Raw genomic sequence first — 19,463 nt, 5'->3', positions numbered from 1 at the left:
AGAAAAAGACAGAGTGCATAACAAAAAAGTCAGAAAATACAGAGGTAGAAAAGCATGAAGGTGATGGTCCTTGCTGCCTTCTAGCTCATTAGGTCGATTATTCAAATGTTCTACAAGTCCTGCATATGGTTTGCTCCTGCTGGGTCTGCACTACTCTGATCTGAATGCACCACGGGTCACCTCTGTCCCTTTGTGTCCCTGTGTGGTACCTGAATCCCAGGACAGCTCCCAGTTCAGGCTGGGCTGAGCCAGCTGCTCACTGCTCTCACAGAGGAGCAAAATGCCCCCGTGTTTCCTGCTGAAGCAGCACAGCCTTCTTCACATTGTCTTTTTTTTCTTTTAATTATGCAATTATAAAGAAAAACAGTCAAACAAAATTGAATGCTTTGCTCAGCCCTAAACGATTTCAGAGACATTTCTGCTCATCCTTTTCATTCCAATCCTGACATGTTTTGCAGAATAACTCTCATTTTGCCCTGCTACATTCATTAACACTGTTCATAAAAGCAATACAGACAATCAATTATTATTTTAGTGAGAAGCTATGAATGAATTAAGAAAAGGGAAAAAAATTTCCTTTGTTTCAGAAGAAATTGTATGTCTGCACAGAGACTGCAAGGATTATTATTTATGGATGTAGAGGACAGAAAAGGATTTAAGGGAATTGGACACATCTCCCAAAGTGGCACCATGTACTTCCAGAGACTGTCAAAGGGATGACAGCTATGCAGTTTCTCTTTTAAGACTGTGGAAATTCACTAGGATACCAATTAAAATAATATTCTAATGTGTTTTTCTGCTAAATGAATGCTAATAGCGTGGCAGAATGTTGAAACAGTTCCTTTTTTTCCTTAATCCCTGCTGGTTTGGGTTTGGTTTCAGCCTGGCTGAGGGGTCATTAATTAGGCTTAGTTTGCCAGCCGAGCTGGTGCTCACTTCACACACACACACACACACACACATCACTTGGTGACACTGATGGGACTCCTGTTCAGGGCACTCAGAGAGTGCCATAAACCTCCAGCATTAGCCTAATCTGTCCCTTTCACCCTGGAAAGAGAATGGAAGGCACTTCAGGGGAATGCATCACAATAAACACCGGGGTGTCAGCAGAGTACAAATGTAGGTTAGCATGAAATGAAAGTGGGATCTGAACAAGGAATTATCTACAGTTATGCACTGTTTTCATTCCAGCCTATGTCAAAGACCTCAACAGCATCGAGGCCCTTGCTCAAAGTAATATACACATGCATTAAAACAAAGTAAAATAAAATAAAATAAACCATTGCTCTGCAGGACTTGGACTGTAAGTAAGAGGCTGAAGTTTGGGATGCATCACGCAAAGGGAGCGTGCAAAGCTTTGCAGCTACTCCCAACAAATTTCAATTCTGTGTGCTCCACACAGTGCAAGGCTTTAATCTTCTTTAACTGCTTATTTCACGACTTCCTCGTCATCAAATCCTTTTTACTCAAGAGTACAAATTTCTGCAGAGCCTTGCTCGGTATTTTTATTGTTTCTTTATGAAATAAGATGTGAAACTGTCTCAGCAAACACGGCTCTTGGCAGAAGTGAAATGCTGCTGTCAGCCTCTTCTGGCTTTACGACAGCACTGGCTCACTCCTGGAAACAGCAGAATTACTGGGGCAGGAGGTATAAATGGTACTCAAGGCTTTATTACTACAAAGAGACATGAAAAACGTACTTTCCTGGCATTAACAGCCTATTCAGAGAGCAGTGACATTTGTCCTTTTACAACACAAAATGAAGCCAATCAGTATCACTACAGTATTTTATTAAAATGCAGTTTGATCACAAAAGAACATAGTACAACAGCAGCTATGGGAATTAAGGCAGGGCTTACTTGCTCTCTTCTAGAGAGCGACCAGCACAAGGTTTTAAATCAGTTTTACACCTTTTATTGGCATTGAGTCACCCACAATTTATACTGGTAAGAGCTGCCCATAAGAAAATATTAAGGAGAATATTATTATCCTCCAAGAACATGGAGGATAGCTGGGGAACCTACACGGCAATAAAAAGCCAGGCAAGCTCCTCAAAACCCCTCATTTTATTCATTAAAAAAGAAGGTCCAAGTCCTGCTCCTTTCACTAGGAAATTCCTCTGATTCCAGCCAAATTTTGACTAGATCAACTACCAAAAAAAAATCCCAAGCCCAAATTCAACAACATAAAACTCAGACTTCTTGTATATCTAGGTGATGAGACCTAAATATTAGAGTTACATGGCATATTTAACACTTGGCATTTTCACCTGGTATCTGCTATGGAAGAACCAGAAGTTGCTAGGGAGTCAAAAAATATCCTGAGTTAGAAGGGACACACAAAGAACACTGATCAGCTCTTGGCCCTGCACAGGACAGACCCAAGAATCCAACCCTGTGCATGACAGCATTAATAAGATATTTTAAGACTGTGTGCATTAATAAACAGAATAAATTTCTGTTGCTTTTTTACAGAAGCAGCCAAGGCTAGAGGCTACTTCACTGAAGCATCTCTAAAGCAGAGGGAGCCTCAATAAACTGAAAATAGGCCTTAACACTGCTGAGCCTGAAACAAAATGAAACACTCTTCTGACAGGCTTAGCAATAACATTTAAACAGATGTAATAAGCAAACACAGAAGAAACTGAGTATCAGTTCTGTTTTCCAGAGAAAAAGCAAACAAAGTTAAACCTCTGGAAAATGCATGCAACATGCACCCAGTTGCTATGTTATGAGGAAAATTGCCAAAAGCATATAGGAACTGGAATTACCGTACAATAGAAATTCGGAACAGTTTATTTCAAGTCCCTTCTTGTTATGAAAACCCTTTGATGTCAGGAAATCAATTAGTATCACTTTTAAAAAGTTCTGTAAAAATACTTTTGTCATTTATTCTAAGACATATTCTAACACTGTATATAAACGTTTCTTTTCAAATTTTCCACATAAGGCTTCAAGATGAAAAAAACTGAAGAAGAATGCTGTCCATACCAAAAAGTTAGTTTGTTTTTGTCTAGACCATAATGTCTCTGTTAGAAAGCCTGACCTCAAATTTCCCTGGCACCAGAAAGACTCAAATATAGGTGCCCCATATCCTGATTGTTGGGCTGTAATGCACAGAGGGGACTCCAGCTCACACTCTCCCCTGTGAATACAATCTGAATTCAGTAACCATCTGGGGAAGGCAGTGGGGGTGACAGAAAATTCCTAGGCAGGAATTCCTGGCCAAAATCACGGTATTTGGGAGAATGGGCTTGGGAGACATTCTGGTGCTCAGACAGATGAAATAAAGGACAAGAGGACACTGCTATGGGAAGCTGAGAAGACAAGGAACAATAATTTAAAATAATGACAAAGAATAGTAACTGCAACCTCAAACTCTCCAATTTGCCTCAAGACCCACGTTTCCCAGAATTTATTTAGGGAGGAAAGGAAGGGCTCACTGGTGGCACTTCCTGGGGCTCAGAATAGTTTCTATACTTGCTCTGCTGCTCCTCTTCTCCTCCAGACCTGCCCTCAGACTGACTCCCCTCCTCTGCTCTGCTGCTGATGGACCAGAGCCATGCAGCAGCTTTTACCCCACCAGGAGCTGGCACAAACCCAGCACGAGTCCAGCTTAGCTCACTTTCATCATATTTATTAAACAACCACTGAAGTCAACCTAATTAAAAACTCTCCCCTTGCCTTTCCAGCAGTGGGGTCCAGCTGCTGTGCTAATGATATCAGGCAACACAACTGCAGCCATCTGCAGAAGTCATTATTGTCAGCTATAGATGAAACAATCCTTTAAACACTTACTGTGCTCCCTCCTTCCACCCAAACACACGCTCTGTCACCCATCCCATGTGAAGACAAAGCCATGTGGCTGCTGAACAAGGAGCCCAGCAGGACAGTGCTCCCTGTGCCAGGCTCTCCAGCTGCCCATATTCAACACTCCTCCTCCAGTGAAACCTGCTTTTTTAGCTGTATGGTGCCATCCAGGAACTCTGCTTCAATGCCCCCGAGCCCTGAGGAAGGAACTCGTTCTCTTTGTGTGCGGTCACATGCATAACTTATGACATAAATTACAAGACACTCAAGTGGTTTACAAAGTACAAAATGTTTAACTTTTCTAATTTCTAAATACCTAAACTATAGTCTTACTATTATTTATTTCTTCTAAAGATTTCCAAAACGAATGAATGCTTTGTGTTGCCCTCCTACATTTGGATTTTTTCTGCATTACGCATCTTCTTCCCCTCCAATAAATTCCCCTGTTGTATAACTGTGTTTTGCATAATTTTGGAACACTGAAGAGATCTCTGTCCCTTTGCTGTAACTTGCCTCCCATGGACAATCTGATTTGCAAATGAAGTGGTTTCCCCTCTGCCATCCAATGGCCTTCAATAAAGTTCACACTGGCTGTGAATAGCTATATTCAGTTTCCCACTTTTCTTCAGAAAGATCTGAAAAAAAAGGAGGGGGAGAACTGGGATGGAAGCAGACAAGAATCACATGTGCCAGGGAAGCACATGTGTAATCAAGGGCTTGAAGATAATCTACTGCAGTAATTAAAAGCACACTCCAATCCTGTTCAGCATGTGTGTTCTTTTGTTCTCTGAGCACTTATTTTGTAATCATTGGATTGCCAAAGATTTAAAACAAGGAAAGAAGACACAGAATGAGTAACTTTTGCTACAACGACAAGGGAACTCTAACAGCAGAAAGGAAAAAACATCAGGGTGCCTCAGTATTACCTTTTATTTTGTGAAATCAGTTTGTAGAAAATCCTGGAAGCTTCTGATAAACCTGTATCATAAATCAAAATCCCAAACAGCATTGCTTAATGAGAAACTCCCAGAAATGTTTTAGGTGGCTTGAGACCTTTGGTGGGATGCTACAACTCTTTCCAAACACAATACAAGTGAGCTTTAGACTGCTGGGAGAAATATTATCTGCATACAATTTAGCCAGGTGATCAAGATGACTTGACTTTCAGATGGAAAAAAGACAGCATAATGGGGAATTCAGTCTCAAACTGTTGAGCTGTCATCCGACAGCCCAAACAAAGCTATTTTGGGCTAATAGCATGCTTTCTGCTCCCTCATATTCCATTACTCAATTTGGAGAACAAAGAACACTTTTGGGGAAAGAATTTCTTTGGGTTTTAAACACAACTCTCCCTTTTTAAAGATTTTATTTTCCCAGTATGTATCAATTTTCACATATGTATACCATACATACATTCATACATGGCTCCCTGTTCCTCCTATAAAATCAGTATTTCTGGTTTCTGACAGGCTTTTTGACCACCTCCTGTTTCAGTAACACATTTGCAAATGGCATTTTGTGAACTGCCACAGTTAACAGTGATCACAGTTGCATCTGCAACTCAGCTCACATCTCCTTTTCCTATTCATCTCACTCTGTAAAGATCCTACAAAAAGAAGCTTGGTTCAAAAGAAAGAAAGTTTTTTTCTAGAGAGCTCCTCTTTTCTTTAATATTTTTCAAATGTTATGGACAGATTCTCCATTACTTTATTATTCCAGGAGGCAACAGAGGTTTTTTCTTTCTGCATGGGTAATTAACTAATATTCCAGATGCCAATTTATTAGCATTAATTCCTTGCTTGTGCTTAGAGAAACAGCTCCCTGTATATTCACCTCCCTCAGTAACATGTCCCACTCATTACCTGTATCTTCCACGGGCAGCTGAGGTTTTATTTCTTGCTCTGCTACGTCTGCAACCACTGCTGCTGCTGCTGCTGCTGCTTCAGGGGGTGGCTGAGGAGGTGAAGGTGGTGCCTTGACTGGTGTAGTGGACTCCGGGGTCTCAAATGCTTCTTCAGAGTCGGAGCTCCTGGGGAAAATCAAAGCAGACACTGGTGAGCACAGGGAGGATTCACGTTTGCAGGTCAGGCTTGGCAAGGCTGGGCTCCCTGAGCTGGGGCACAGACCTCAGCTCCCAGGCTACCTCTGTGTTTCCCAGAGGAGATTTGACATTCCAATACGATTTCCAGAGCAGGATCTCATGGCTGTGGTCTTCTCCCCAGACAAGTATTTATGTCATTCTTGTAACAGAAGTGAACACACACTTGGAAATGAATCCATCCTACAAAGCCTGCTTGCAGTGTGAGAGTGGCTCAGCCACACAGACCAACACCTCTGTGCTACTCCTTTGCACAACCACACCTAAATTAACTAAAAATATTTAAAAAAGACTTCTGAAGAGAATTTCCTAGCTTCATTTAAAAAACCCAAACATCTAAAACAGCACTAAATTTCTTTGTGTGCTCTCAAGGATGAGAGAGCAGACATGAAGATATCTGAGGTGCAGCAAACTCTTGAGCATCCTCCTCCTTTGGAAATAATACATTCTATTTTCAGCAGAATTTTACCAGAGACCTTTTCAAACAGACCTTATGACACAAGGAACACAGCCTGTAAAATACATGGAATCCTGGTATTATCAATAATCCTTTTGTGGCACCATGTGCTCACAGGGACACAAAAACATAGGGACCACCACAGGTTGGTGACAGCCCAGGAGATAGCAGCACTCAAATTGGAATCATTCAAGTGAAACACAAGCTTGAAAGGGAGCAACTCTACAAAATGAGGAATAACATAAACATTAAGTAAGATCTAAACCATTCAAGGACACACCACGTGCTCTCAGAGGTGTATACAGCCATAAGAAACTGTCCTTCTAGGTCTGGAAACTATAGATCATGTGTTCTCAAACTGAGCCCAAATTATAAACATTTCATCCTTTGTTTGGGAGCAAGGAATGCAGCAACAATGGTGTCATATTCAATATGCACAGAACATATGTTCAATACACATTCAATAAGCATTTCTGTTGGTCAGATGCAGTTTTGGACTGTTGGTCTGTAATGAAGTAAACTGAACACAGCAATTTGCTAAAGGACAGGACTGATTTGCCTCTTCCAAGTGGTTCTGTGTTGCCATAAAATGAGAAGCCATTTCATCCCCCAGAAGCATTCCACAAGCCACCCCAAATCAAGGACTCCTCTCATTTGGCTGAATTAGAAGATAACTCTGAGCTGCCAGATTCTGTTTGGTTTCCCGAGACTTGTGATTATTTTAAGCAGCTCCATGTCAAGAGAAGTACAAATACAGAATTTGCATTCATTTGCCTAAATCTATCACAGCATAAAGCCTTAGGAGAGTTGGGGAAGAAGAGACACCAGTGTCACCCCTAATACACCTCAGGGTCCCATTTTTCCCTCTCCCTCTTCTCTGCAGAATCCCAGAGAGAGCTCCCACCTCTTCCCACCCTGTCATGACCCTGTGCCAACCAAATCCTGGCTCATCATCCCTACTCCTGAAGCAAAAGGAGTTCTACCAGGTCTGGATGTCTGGAGATTTCTTTTTTTCCTCCCCAAACTTACACAGCTCAAAAACACTGTGTGTGGTTTTCCATTATATCTGCTGTTCCAGCTCCTCAAAAAGCCTTCGTGCAACTTCTTTAACCATCCCCATTCCTCAGGCCACAGAACAGTTAAACTGGAACAGTTGGGATCACTGCATCATTTTAAATCATATTCCTACAAAGATGCACCATGTTTTGAGTTCTACATATTTTAAGCTCAAAGAACAGCTGCAAACAAAGGGCTTCTGTAAATAAAGCTTCACAATAGGTATTCAACAACAAAAAAGCTTTCTCCTCCCTCCATGGAGCTGGTTCAGGAAACTTTAAAGTTGAAGAATCAAAGAGAAACAGACTTCTGTGATATTTTCCCAGTGTCATAAAAATAAACCCAGGAAGTTATCATCTAAACCAACAAAATGAGAACTAATTCATATCTCTCAGGCTTTTACATAGTTTTTCATTGTGCTGCACTTAATTAATGTTTCACCCTCTACAATTTGAACTCAAAGTCCAGCTCTGGAATACTCAAACAATAATGTTTAGACTCCTTTTTCCCAAACTGTCTGTACAGCCCATGTAACATATACAGTAACTGGAATGGAAAAAAACTCTCTATTTTCATATCGTACTCAAAGGAGTTAAACTGCCTTGATGGAGCAGTTCTGTGTCCTGTTCTGTAGTTAAATTATGGAGAGAATTGGTGCCTGTTTATCTACCTTCTAAAGGAGCTCCCTTTGTTTACTTGGTCTCTTCCTTGGATGAATTGGGCATAACCATTTGAAGTAAATAAAAATACTTGTTCTTTTTTGTTCACTGCATGAGTTTCCACTCTGGAAAACCTCTTGACTCCGTGGACAGTTGAGGTGCCTGAGCTCCAGAAAAGCCTTTGTTTTGCTGAATTTAGTAATTCCCAAAAGATTGTGATGCAACGCTCCTGATTTTCAGCTAGTACAATCAAGTAAGAACTGTCTTAACCATAACTCAAATCCTGATGTGATTGTTATGAGAAGTAATTGTGCTCACAAAGAAAATTCTCTTTAACAAAGTAACATGAAGGGAAACTTAATACCAGAAAAACCTTCTTTATCACGGCCTGGGATCTGGGCATAAAGCCTGGAAGCACATTCCAGTACTATGCTCCAAAGTCAACATGCATCCTGGAAATATTAAATCTTGTGTTCAGTTTTCCTTAGTTAAAATACGGATGATCTCTCTTACGTGAGATATTTTTTTAAGACTACAGTCCCACGTCAAAAGCAGTAAGAAAAGATTTTCCCAGAACAGGATTTTCTGTGAAAAGGAAATTACATATTTCAGCCAGTTCAACTCACAATGCCTTTTCTCTGAGAAATTCAGAGAATACATGGAACAAAAAGAAATCATGTTGCTGCTGTACAGTTAGTTCTTGGTGCAAAACAAGATTGCCAAATTGTGATATACCCTGAGAGTCAGCACCAACTCAGAGCTGCACAAGGAGCAGCCACCACAGTCCAGCTGTGGGCATGTTCTCAGCAAAGGAAGAGTCCTGTACCATTGAGAATATGATTCTGAAGCTCCAGCCAAGGAGGGAGCAGAGTGTGAGCCTGCAGGACTTGTTTGTGGGGCAGTGATGGAGTGGGAGCTACAGGAAGGAGCACACATTCGTGCATGTGTTTAGCCTGCCTGGGAAATTAGAGGGAGCTTACTTTCACAACATGTCATACCTATCTTCCCATCTCTAGCCTTTGGCTTTTGTACATAACAGACGAAAAAAGTGAGACTGTAGAAGTCACAAAACTTTATTTCAGTCTGTGTCTTTCATGTCCCTTTTTTCGAAAGACAGCTGTAAACAGTAAATACAACACATACAGATGGGGTCCTGCAGCAGGGGAGAACAGGGAAATCCAAGAATCAGAGTAGACCAACCAAATCTGGCATCAGTGCATCAACTTGTGGAGCCTGAGCACTCCCACTCTCATCTGGGAAGTCCGAGCTCTTGCCAGCCTGTCACATAAATCTCTGGAGGAAATACTGAAGGCAGTCACCAGGGTTGACCTCTCTTCCTCACCTCTGGCTGTGTGGAAACCCAGCCTCCTAAGTTACATTACGTTTTTTTATAAACCACAGGTTCTTACAATTCAAATCCTCCCCAACTTCAGAATGAAAAATTGCCTTTTTGTCAGTGTAGCTGGAAAGCAGTCAGGAAGCAAGAATGAGATTTCTTCATTCCCCTGCCTGTCCTCACTGCCTGCCCTGGTCAGGCAGACACAGCTCCTGAAGTGAGTGAGGTCACCCCAGTTCCACCCAGAAACTCAATTCATTAAAAAGTAGCTTTCCACAGAGCTGTGGCCTTGGGCCGTGGTGGGAATGCTGCCATCTGCCTCCAGTTCCTCCAATATTGACACTGCAGCAGCACAGCCAGCACCACCAGGCTCCCTGGTTCCATTTCACAGCAGGGAAAGAGAATAAAAAAGAAACTTAAAAGCAGGACTTTGACATGAGGACTGAGCTCAGCAGCATCACCTCCTACAGAGGTGCTCAAGGGAGCAAAACTGGAACTGGGATGTGCCAAGGGAGCTGCATAAGGGGCTTTTGTAGAGTTATTTCATTTAATACTAAATCTATATAGAATTTTTATTTAGTGTATAGCCTACTTCAGGAAAAAAGACAAACAAATACGCCTGACTATTTTATGGAGTATTGATCTATTGATGTGCAACATGAACAATATAGAGAGGAAATGGGGGGGTGATCTTATGAATTTTTGAAGCCAGGAGCTGGAGTTGCATTACTGAGAAGTGCTGCCTATGTTGGGAGTGGGGAGAGGGGGATGGAGCCAAAGGAGCTGCTCTCCATCAGCCAGGGCTGTGGAATCACAGGTAACAAGACTGGCTTCAGGAGAATCTGCTCCACAAAAGGTAAGGTGAAGAGCCTCTATTTCAATTTGTACATGTTCTTTCAAACTTTGCACTTAGAAGAAAGGATAGTTTATTTCCCTAATTAGTGGAACATGTCCTGGATTAACTGAGGTCTCTCCTACGTGTCAGCAGTATCACTGATGCCCTGCCAGCACTCCATAAACTCAACATTCTCTCTGCTACTCAAAAAACTGTTCACCAATTGTTTTGTCTCTACATTTTATTGACATGACAACTTCATTCTCGTGGTGTATTTAGAAATAGGACATATTGGGAGGAAATAAACCAGGCAATCTTACAACACACCCACAACAACAAAACCAAACTGTGCTCCCAACTCCAAACTCCACTGCCACCCAAGAGTGCTCAGGGGGTAATGCAATGAAAGCAAGGGCTGCAAAGGTTCACTGGAGAGCTGCTGTTTGCAAATTGCCCTCTAATTGTAGTGTGAGCAACACTGCAGAGAAACTGAGGACTCAGAAGATGAGTGATTCCTCCCTGACCAGTTTTAACTGGTGATAACTCCTACAGTCTTCTCCTGAGGTACAGCTGGACTCCCTGAAGGGGAAGAGACAGAAATGAGTATTTTTGTCTTTTTTTTCCCCCATCCCATCTTTATATCCACGTGTTCTTTACAACTGGCTAGAGCTGCAGCTCAAGGCGAAAACGTCTGTCCAAGTGCATCCATTGCCTCTAGGAAACATAAACCCACATTAAAGTCCTCTGCAGATCTGTTTCCCCGAGCCTCATGACTCAAACAAGGAATCTGTCACCAGGGGATCAGTTCCTGTACCAGGTACTGGCAGGGATCTGAGGCAAACACAGAGACCAAGGCCATGGCATGAAGGACCCAAATGAGCAAACTGCAGTGCTAATGCAAAAGCACCATCTGTGGCAAGACCTAATAGAAACAGATCCCATCAGGCTTGGCCCTCCAAAGCATTTGCAGCTGTTATAGCATAAATTCAAGGTATAAATTTCACAAGAGTATTTACTGAACAATTTATCATGCACCATGAGAGGAAACTCAATCAGAGAGAAAAGGAGAAAAAAAAACCCAACCAACTTTTTAGATTGTTCAATTTAGTGTTGAAGATTAATTTTGGCTTTCATTCTTGGTATCTCCCACTGGGAGATGAGCTGGAAATAAAAAGGAGGAATGAGTTCTGTAGTTTCACCTCCATCGATCATTTTCAGAGATGATCCTCATAAAGCCTGCATGAATAATTCAGGTGTGGTTTACTGAAGAGCCCAGAACCAAGGATACAGGAGTGGCTGTTTCCTTCTGAGGTCAATCTGGTTGTGTGTTACTTAAGCAGGCACTTTTACTGCAGTGGCAAGGGCCACACAGGCTGACAGATTTGGAAAGACACTCAATAACTCCAAGCTTTAGAGTTTCTAAAGCCAGAGAGACAAGGCAGTCAGAGATATGCATTAATTTCAGTCAAAGCTCATTCACTGTAAAAATCTGATAACACCTTTTCAGATTTCCAGGTGTCATTTTCAATGGTTGAACTGATTTTCTCTTCAAAATCCCCCAAACCCAAGTAAGCTACAACAAAAAAAGAACACTGTGGAAGGATGTTACAGCAATACATCTCTCCAATTGAAGATCAATCCTGCTCTCAACTCTGCCTCTGAACTGCTGTACATACACAGAATCATAAAATAGACTGGGTTGGAAGGGACCTTTGAAGTTCATTAAGTTCAGTGCTCTTGGTCACTTCAGCTCAAATCTGCCTTTTCCACTCTGGCTGGGACCTTTAAACAGCATGAGCAGCTTCTTGTAAATGTATGCAGAGTCCAGAGGGGGGAAATGACTGCTCATTACATTTTACATTTGAGGGCTTTTTCCTTTGGTTTATATAAAATTAAATAACGACAATCTCTCATAATTCATCTTGTGGTATCACCTGTGGTACAGTTACACAAATCTAATACAGTCTTGCCTCTTTTTTTTTTTTTTTTTTTCCTTCAGACTCTTATAAAGACAGCCCTGCATCACAATTCAAAAACATCAGGAGAGCCCAAATGGTAATTCCTTTCCTGGAGATCAAGTTACCACTTCAGGCCAGCAGCCATTAGCTGACCCAAGGGCCCACTCATAACAACCAAGAATGTTCTACAGCTACAACAAAAGGTCATTTTCTTAATCCCAGCACTAGGTTAGGATAATATCAAAGATGTGCCAACTTTGTATGCTGTGATTTTTACACAGTATTTGCCTACACAGTGACTTCTAGCTAACATGACATCCCCCAATAATTAGCTTCTTTTAACATGATGATTGTTTCTATTACACGTTTTGAATATGAAACATCCCTACAGATTATAAATTTTGATGTTAAATTTGTACAGCAACCCACAGAAAACAGAGATGCAATGGCAGAGTTATCTGGTTATTTTAGGTATGAATATTTGGCATCTACCAAATTGGAATTAGTCTACCTATCAAACCTAGCACCCATGGATCTGCTGAATACATGGTTTTAGAAAACAATGCAAATATATGTGGTGAGTGGCATAAACCTCACAAACTTTCTATTATGTTCTAGAGGCATAAACCTCACAAACTATTTCCCTTTCTATAATAAAACATACCTTTGAAATTAGAGGGTGTCTCAAAAGAATTCAGTGCCCTCTCTGAGGGTTGGAGCACATGATTCCCAGAGGTCCCTTCCAACGCCAGCCACTCTGATTCTGTGAAAACCTTCTGCCCAGAGAAGAGCAAAGTCAGCAACCTCAGCCCAACCTGCCAGAGCTGAAAGATGGGTGACACTTCAGGGACCATGGAAAGCCATCTGTGCTGCTGCCTCTGCCCCTGGGGACAGTTCTCAGTGCTGGATCTGATGCTTATATTGAGGCAGGAGCTGGGGGAGGTACCAACATGTCACTTACGTGTCACCACACTCCATTTACAAGACAGTTCCTTTAGGGACACATTTCTGACCATTAACTATTAATGAACCTCTCTCACACTATTGTAGGGGAAAGTGACAAGATCATCCATCCTAGGATTAAATAAATTCACAACGAACCCATACTGTGAGGAGACCAACCTCAAAAGGGGTCACAAGAAGATGATGTTGGGAAGGAAAAAGATCACCAAGTTTTCCTTCAGCTCACATCCTGCTCCCACAGGCGTGACACCATTGTCCCACAGGAACACTATTACTGATGTGCACATACAGGATGAGAAAAAAGCCTTGAGAATGTAATAAAACTGTGTTTGGTACCTGCAAGGTGGACATAGGAAAATCACAGGGTACTGGTCTCTGAGGGTCTGCTCCAGTAATGTGCAAAATACCCCTGAAGTCAGTGGGAATTCAGAGATTTCTAGTGCTGAGTCTGCACTGAAGAAGAGCATCCCCTTACAGGGAAATCCTTCAGTCTGCTTGCTGGTGTGATTGGCACACCATATACAGAATATATATCATACATGCACAGAAAATGTAATCACACCTTCAGCTACTCACCTGCAACACTCGTGCCATATTCTATGGGTTTCTGCCTTGCAAAGTCTGACCATCAAAATAAAACCATAATTTCATCACAAGATTATTTAATCTTAAACAATAACACTGGAGAGTAATTTTAGACCCACTTTATGACAGTCACCACTGCTGAGTTACCAGATCTCTTTCATTTTTACGTTAAAAGTGGATCTGGCTCAATGAAAAATACAAGTCCAGCTTCTTTAATCACAGCAATTTCAAGTAATTGTATAGAAGAAATCCATCAACTGGGATCAGTTTCATTTCCTTGGTATCTTCGTTCTTTATCCTAACATCTTTCTGACGCATTAAAACACTAATTAAAAACAATACTGTAGGACAGAGAAAGTGAGGGCCATTTTTAAAAAAGGTTTTTGTAAAAGAACACAATCAAAGCTGGAAGGTTTAAACAGAATCATGTTTTGCATTCTGAGTAATATTCCACAAAATCATCTGCAGTTCCTTCCTCAGCAGAAGCTTTCTGCTCAACCCAAAAGCAGGATAACATCACAGGTTCATTTTATGGCCTGAACTATGAAGCAGCAGAGAAGCATCCTTTTCAATTCTCACTAAAAATGAGAATGCAATTCTCACTTAAAATGTCAAATAAATCCCATTCCACCGGAACAACAAGTGCACAAGAGCTCATATTGACAGGGATGTGTGCAGAAAGCAGGGCAGGAGCTCCTCTCCAGAGGAAGATTTTAATATTATTTCAGCACAGATATTCCTACAGAAAACACAGTTCCCTAGAAAAATAACCACCATTACAACAAAGGTGGCACTGGCCAGCCCACAAGGATGTGTTGTGAGAGGCACAAAGCTGAATTTTGGGACACAAGGAGGAAGGTGACCCTGCAGCCAGAGTCATTCCCCTGCCCTGAGCAGTTCTGTGCCTGCCCTCACCCTGAGCCCAAGGGGTGTCAAGTCCTCTGCTGCTGCCCCAGAACACCTCACAGCTCAGCTGAGCTGTCAGTGATTGACACCAGGGTAAATTTGATGTGAGTGGGTGAATATGGTCACACACAGCTGCTGATCTGATGCCACTGAGTCACTTCTCAGCTCTTCCAGCAGTGGGGCTTCCCAGCTGAAGTCCTGGGATAACTCAGTGTCTGAGCTCAGAGACTAGAATCTGGATTTTCTTTTTTTACATAGGGGAGATAACAGAAATAAAATGCAATGGCTTCCCCTTCTGGATAATTATGTGGGACTTGAGCAACGGAAAATAATACCTTGTATGTTATCCAAGCCACACAGATCAGTTTGGAAATGTGTCTTCTATAATAGATTGCAAAAAGAAAACTATGAATACCTTAGACATTAATCACTTGCTATAAAAAGGCCAGTTTTTCCTCACAGGATGGCTATATTTAGAGAACAGGGTAAGAACTGCAGTGGAGGAGAACTAAAAGGGCATAATCATCATAAAAATAATGTTGAATTTTGGGTTTTAGCCTATTGTCTTACAAGCAATCTTCCTACCATAACTGAAATGGGAAGAAGGAATTATTTTTTCCTGCTTTTCCTCCTTGTTTATTCAGCGATTTTGAGCACATTCTGTGCAGAAGCCAAATTCCCACTCCCCCAACAAAAGCCATTTCCTGCTTTCACACAGCAATGCTGGAGAAATGTCTCAAGCTGTGGGAAACCACATCTGAAGGAAAAAAGACTGCGGGATATAACATGGCACACTTACAGCAGCACTTCAATCCACTTAAATCATTTTTCTAACTGATTAGCAAGAAGTTCCCATATTGCTTTAAATCATGTTAATTTTTTCCTTTTTATTGCTTTTCCTGAGATCTAGTAGGGTATATTTTTCAACACCACTGATACAAATGAATAATAAAACAATCCTCCATCCTTTCTGGCCTGCCTGCTTTCTCTTTTACTGGCTTCAGCCTGAATAATGAAAATATCTACACCACAGAAACAGGACTCAGAATTGAAATTGTTTTTTAAATCCCTATGCTCTTCTCAGGCAGATGCTTTATTCTCAGAGGTACAACAGGAAAAGGCAATTTAATTAGAGGCACTCTTCTTCAGACATCACAACTGCAAATATACTAACGTGTCCCTAAATCACCAGAGGCTGCTGAATGTTCAACCACAGAAATCTTTTAAGAAAGATGCAGTTTACCCCAATATCAAAGGTGGGAAACATTTAAAACAAATATAATCAGTTAATATATAATAATCCCAGCCAGTGATGCACTTGGCTCACCCTAGTGGGTTAGGGGTTGGTGTTTGAATCAGTGGTGGATGTTCAAATATTTAATGCCCCTGGTAGGTATCTGTCCTCTTCATTTAGTCCCAAATTCTCAAATTTGAATCCAGGAAACATCATTGTGTGAACTGTCCCCTCATGAAGAAGCATCCTGTGCTCCTGCTACACATCAATGGGAAACCAATCAATAATTCACTGGGAGCCAGAGCCACAGGTTTGGAATTGCTTTGTTTACTGGAACCACCTTTTAAATGCAACAAGGCTTTGTAGAGCCACAACCCAGCTCTGCCATGCAGCTCAAAAGCAGGACCCAGGGACAAAACAGCAGCTGTGAAGAGGACAAATGTGTGACACCTGCCATTGCTGGGGACCAGCTCATCCTGGGAGCACAGAGATGGCTGAAAACACTGAGATGGGGAAACAAGGCTGTGCTCCTGCAGTGCCTGTGGATGGCCCTGCCTTTCAGAAAGGAGACAAGGATTACACGGAGGTGGAGAAGAGAGGCGGGGAGAACCTTCACTAAAAAGAAAACAGAGGAGGAGAGACCCCCTGCCTTCAACCTGCTCCATGTTCTACCTTTCTGGCCCCTGCACAGCCTCCCTAAAGAACTTTTGCAAGATCCTCTCTGACCCTTATTCCTCTACTTCAACACAAAAAGCAGCTGCATGGGCAGAAACACGGCCAGCGAGCAGCAGGAGCAAAGAACAAAAAAAAAATATATTGCAACCTATTAACAACAGCAACAAAAAAATCTCTGCTTGGGCTCTGCTCATCGGGGTGGGTGAGGTCCCTCTGCTGCTGCTCCAGCCCAGTGCAGCTCTGGAAGATTTCCCACTGCCTTCATTCACCTCTCACATGAGCACACTTGGTGCTGCTCCAGCTCTCAGGGAAACCATCCTTTTCCTTTTCCTTTCCTTCCTGGAGGTGCTGCAGGAACGCCCAGCTCAGGAAGCGCTGACTCAGCACCACAGCATGATGGAAAGAACAAATCCCTGATCTCTGCTGGCATTTCACCAGCTGGAACCCAGCTGGAATGCCCACAGCTCAGCCAGGTGAGGAGCAAGGTGCTGAACCTTCCCTTCCCAAGCTCCTGCTCTGGTCCTGCACTTGGGAACTTAAACAAAGGGATCTGAATTCCTTGCTCATCTTTCCTCTCCTTTAGCAACCAAACCCTTTTCCCAGCACAATGCTGGACTCATTTCTAAGGACAGCAAAGGGCTGTTATTAACAAGACCAATAAATGCAGGGTTTTATGCTGAAGGAAATCAAAGCTCTAAAGGAGCAGGAGTTTATGTGATGGTAACTGTACCCTGTGTCAGATACAACCTGGTTTACATTAAGCCTTATAAAAAAATCTGCTTTTGTTTAGGAAAACCCTATCGTGTAAATCTGGTCATAACTCTAAGGATTCCAATTAATCAAAATCAAATAAGCTTAGAATGGAAAGACACAGATTTTCTCCAAGTTCACATATTTGCCCCAATAGAACCAACAGCCCCAGCTCTTCCCCTCAAAGAAGTTTCCCAAGCTTCCATTCACCCCTTGAATGACTCCTTGCAGCAGAGGGAGAGGAGCAGCAGCAAACCAGACTGCAGGGCAGCAAGAGACAAGAAATAGAGTTCTACAGTTCCCCAGAGGTCTGGCTCAGATATATCCACAGTTGCTTCAACCAAAATTCAGTTCACATGCAAACTCCAATTTGGTTTCCAGAGCCAAGGGAGGATCTCACTATCTTGTCTAGTGTCACCATCAATGAAAGCTCCCAGGCCAAAACCTGCCTTACAAGAAAATTTAAGACTGGGGGGAAAAGGAAACTAATTCAATTTTTTCCCATTAAGCTGGTTCTAATGGGAATACAAAACATGATATCTATAGCCAGCTACTAAATTCAGATGGTTGCTTCAGAGCATTTAAGGATCTGAAGAGAAATTATACTTTTCTTAGCTTTTTCCATAGTAAAAAATACATTTGCTTGTTTGCTTCTTACAGCAAACCCGCCCACTTTCTCCAAAAGAATGAAAACTGCTTTGAATTTCTAGCTGTAATTACAACTCTGCCTCTTGCCCCTCAAGAGCCTGTTTACCTGGACTACATAAGAAGCTTGGTACACAGCTAAATTCTTACAAAGCATCAGAGATGGATAAGAAAATGGTATCCAAGACATAAGCAAATATAAAAACTATAGCTGTATGGTCTTAAAACAAAGGAAATGTTATTGTAGGAGACAGAACTGCTTTTCTGGGTGCTGTAATCATGTTACAGAAACATTAAAAGCACCCAGACTATTACCCTCTTGAAACACACAGTGCTGAAGAGCATCTTTGATTTAAATCTAACAATCAGTTCCTCTGACTGCTGGGTCAAGGCAAGCAAAAAGCAAAAAAGCAAAGGCAGCCAGGGAAACCAGCTCTGCTGGTAAATGACAGCCACAATGCATGTGCAGGAAATGCCTTTTCATTCATGTTTTTACCACCTCGCATCAGTTTGTATTTTCCAATTTGCCTGCATGTCATAATACATAATAGATGACAGCAGCTCCATTACACATGGCACAGGGCACCCCAGTCTGTATGGAGAGCTTTAGAGCACACATGGCTTTGCCAGATGTGTGCTGTGCCTTGTTAATAGAGGGGTGAGGGAGGCTGGGGTCTTTTCACTTTGTTTTCAAGTCTGAACGTGACCTGCCTACTCCCAGTGACAGAAGAAGTGGTTGATGTAACCACCTCTCATATCAAAGGGAGCGCTGTCATTGACTTCAGAGATGAGATCCTTTGGGCTCAAATAAGAGAGGCTGGAATGAAAGACAGGGAAGCTTGACAGAAGAATCTCCTCGTTACTCCTGGTACATCTTAAGTAAAACACCCCCATGGCTTCCAGCAATTCACCCTATTTAGCAGACAAACCCAGCAGATACAGCATCCTCTAATTACTGATGGGGATGCTCACTGAAGGCTGTCAGTAAGAGGAAGAAGAAAACAAATTTATGTTTCTACATAATAAGCTGACAATAGGCAGAAATGTCTGTCAAGGGATTAACTCAGAACTAAATATCAATTCAGTAACAGCAGCTTCCCCTCCTCCCAAGACCCAAATTCTTTCAATATTTTCCAATTATATATATATATATCTATCCTACTCTTCCATGTATATATACATTTAGTTGGACCATTATCCTAAGCATATAATACTGTGCAAATATTTCACCAGACTAATTTCTTCCAAACTTTTAAGAACCACACAATGGATTCTTCCAGATTTGAGTGATAAAATTATGTAGTGGCAAGCAAGGGCTGTTGTTCTACCCATATGGAGTGATGACTTTTATAAATACATGTGTATATAGACCCTTACACAAAGAAAACTGCTCATATCTCCTGTGCAGAAGGCTGAGACTATCCAGTTTAAATTTTTCTGAGTCTCTCCAGTAACCAACAAACAAAAGATCTTGCAGCAGAAGAAATACTGAGA

General features: G+C 41.8%; 1 protein-coding gene across 7 annotated transcripts in view; it reads right to left on the bottom strand.

Annotated features, from left to right (window-relative positions):
* Positions 1–19,463, bottom strand: part of TACC2 (transforming acidic coiled-coil containing protein 2) — an 80,301-nt gene that overhangs the window by 33,643 nt on the left and 27,195 nt on the right. For all 7 annotated transcript variants that reach the window (XM_088169413.1, XM_088169407.1, XM_088169408.1 and 4 more), the window contains one exon: positions 5,675–5,841. Coding sequence is in view for 6 of the 7 variants with exons in the window: in XM_088169407.1 (XP_088025533.1) it covers positions 5,675–5,841 (167 nt within the window). In the remaining variant the exon portion in view is untranslated. The remainder of the gene's footprint in view (positions 1–5,674; positions 5,842–19,463) is intronic.

This window comes from Sturnus vulgaris, chromosome 8 (assembly GCF_052056855.1).
Source record: "Sturnus vulgaris isolate bStuVul1 chromosome 8, bStuVul1.hap1, whole genome shotgun sequence".
Lineage (NCBI taxonomy): Eukaryota > Metazoa > Chordata > Aves > Passeriformes > Sturnidae > Sturnus > Sturnus vulgaris.
Note: the sequence above shows the minus strand (reverse complement) of the source record. Positions and strands in the feature narration are given on the sequence as shown.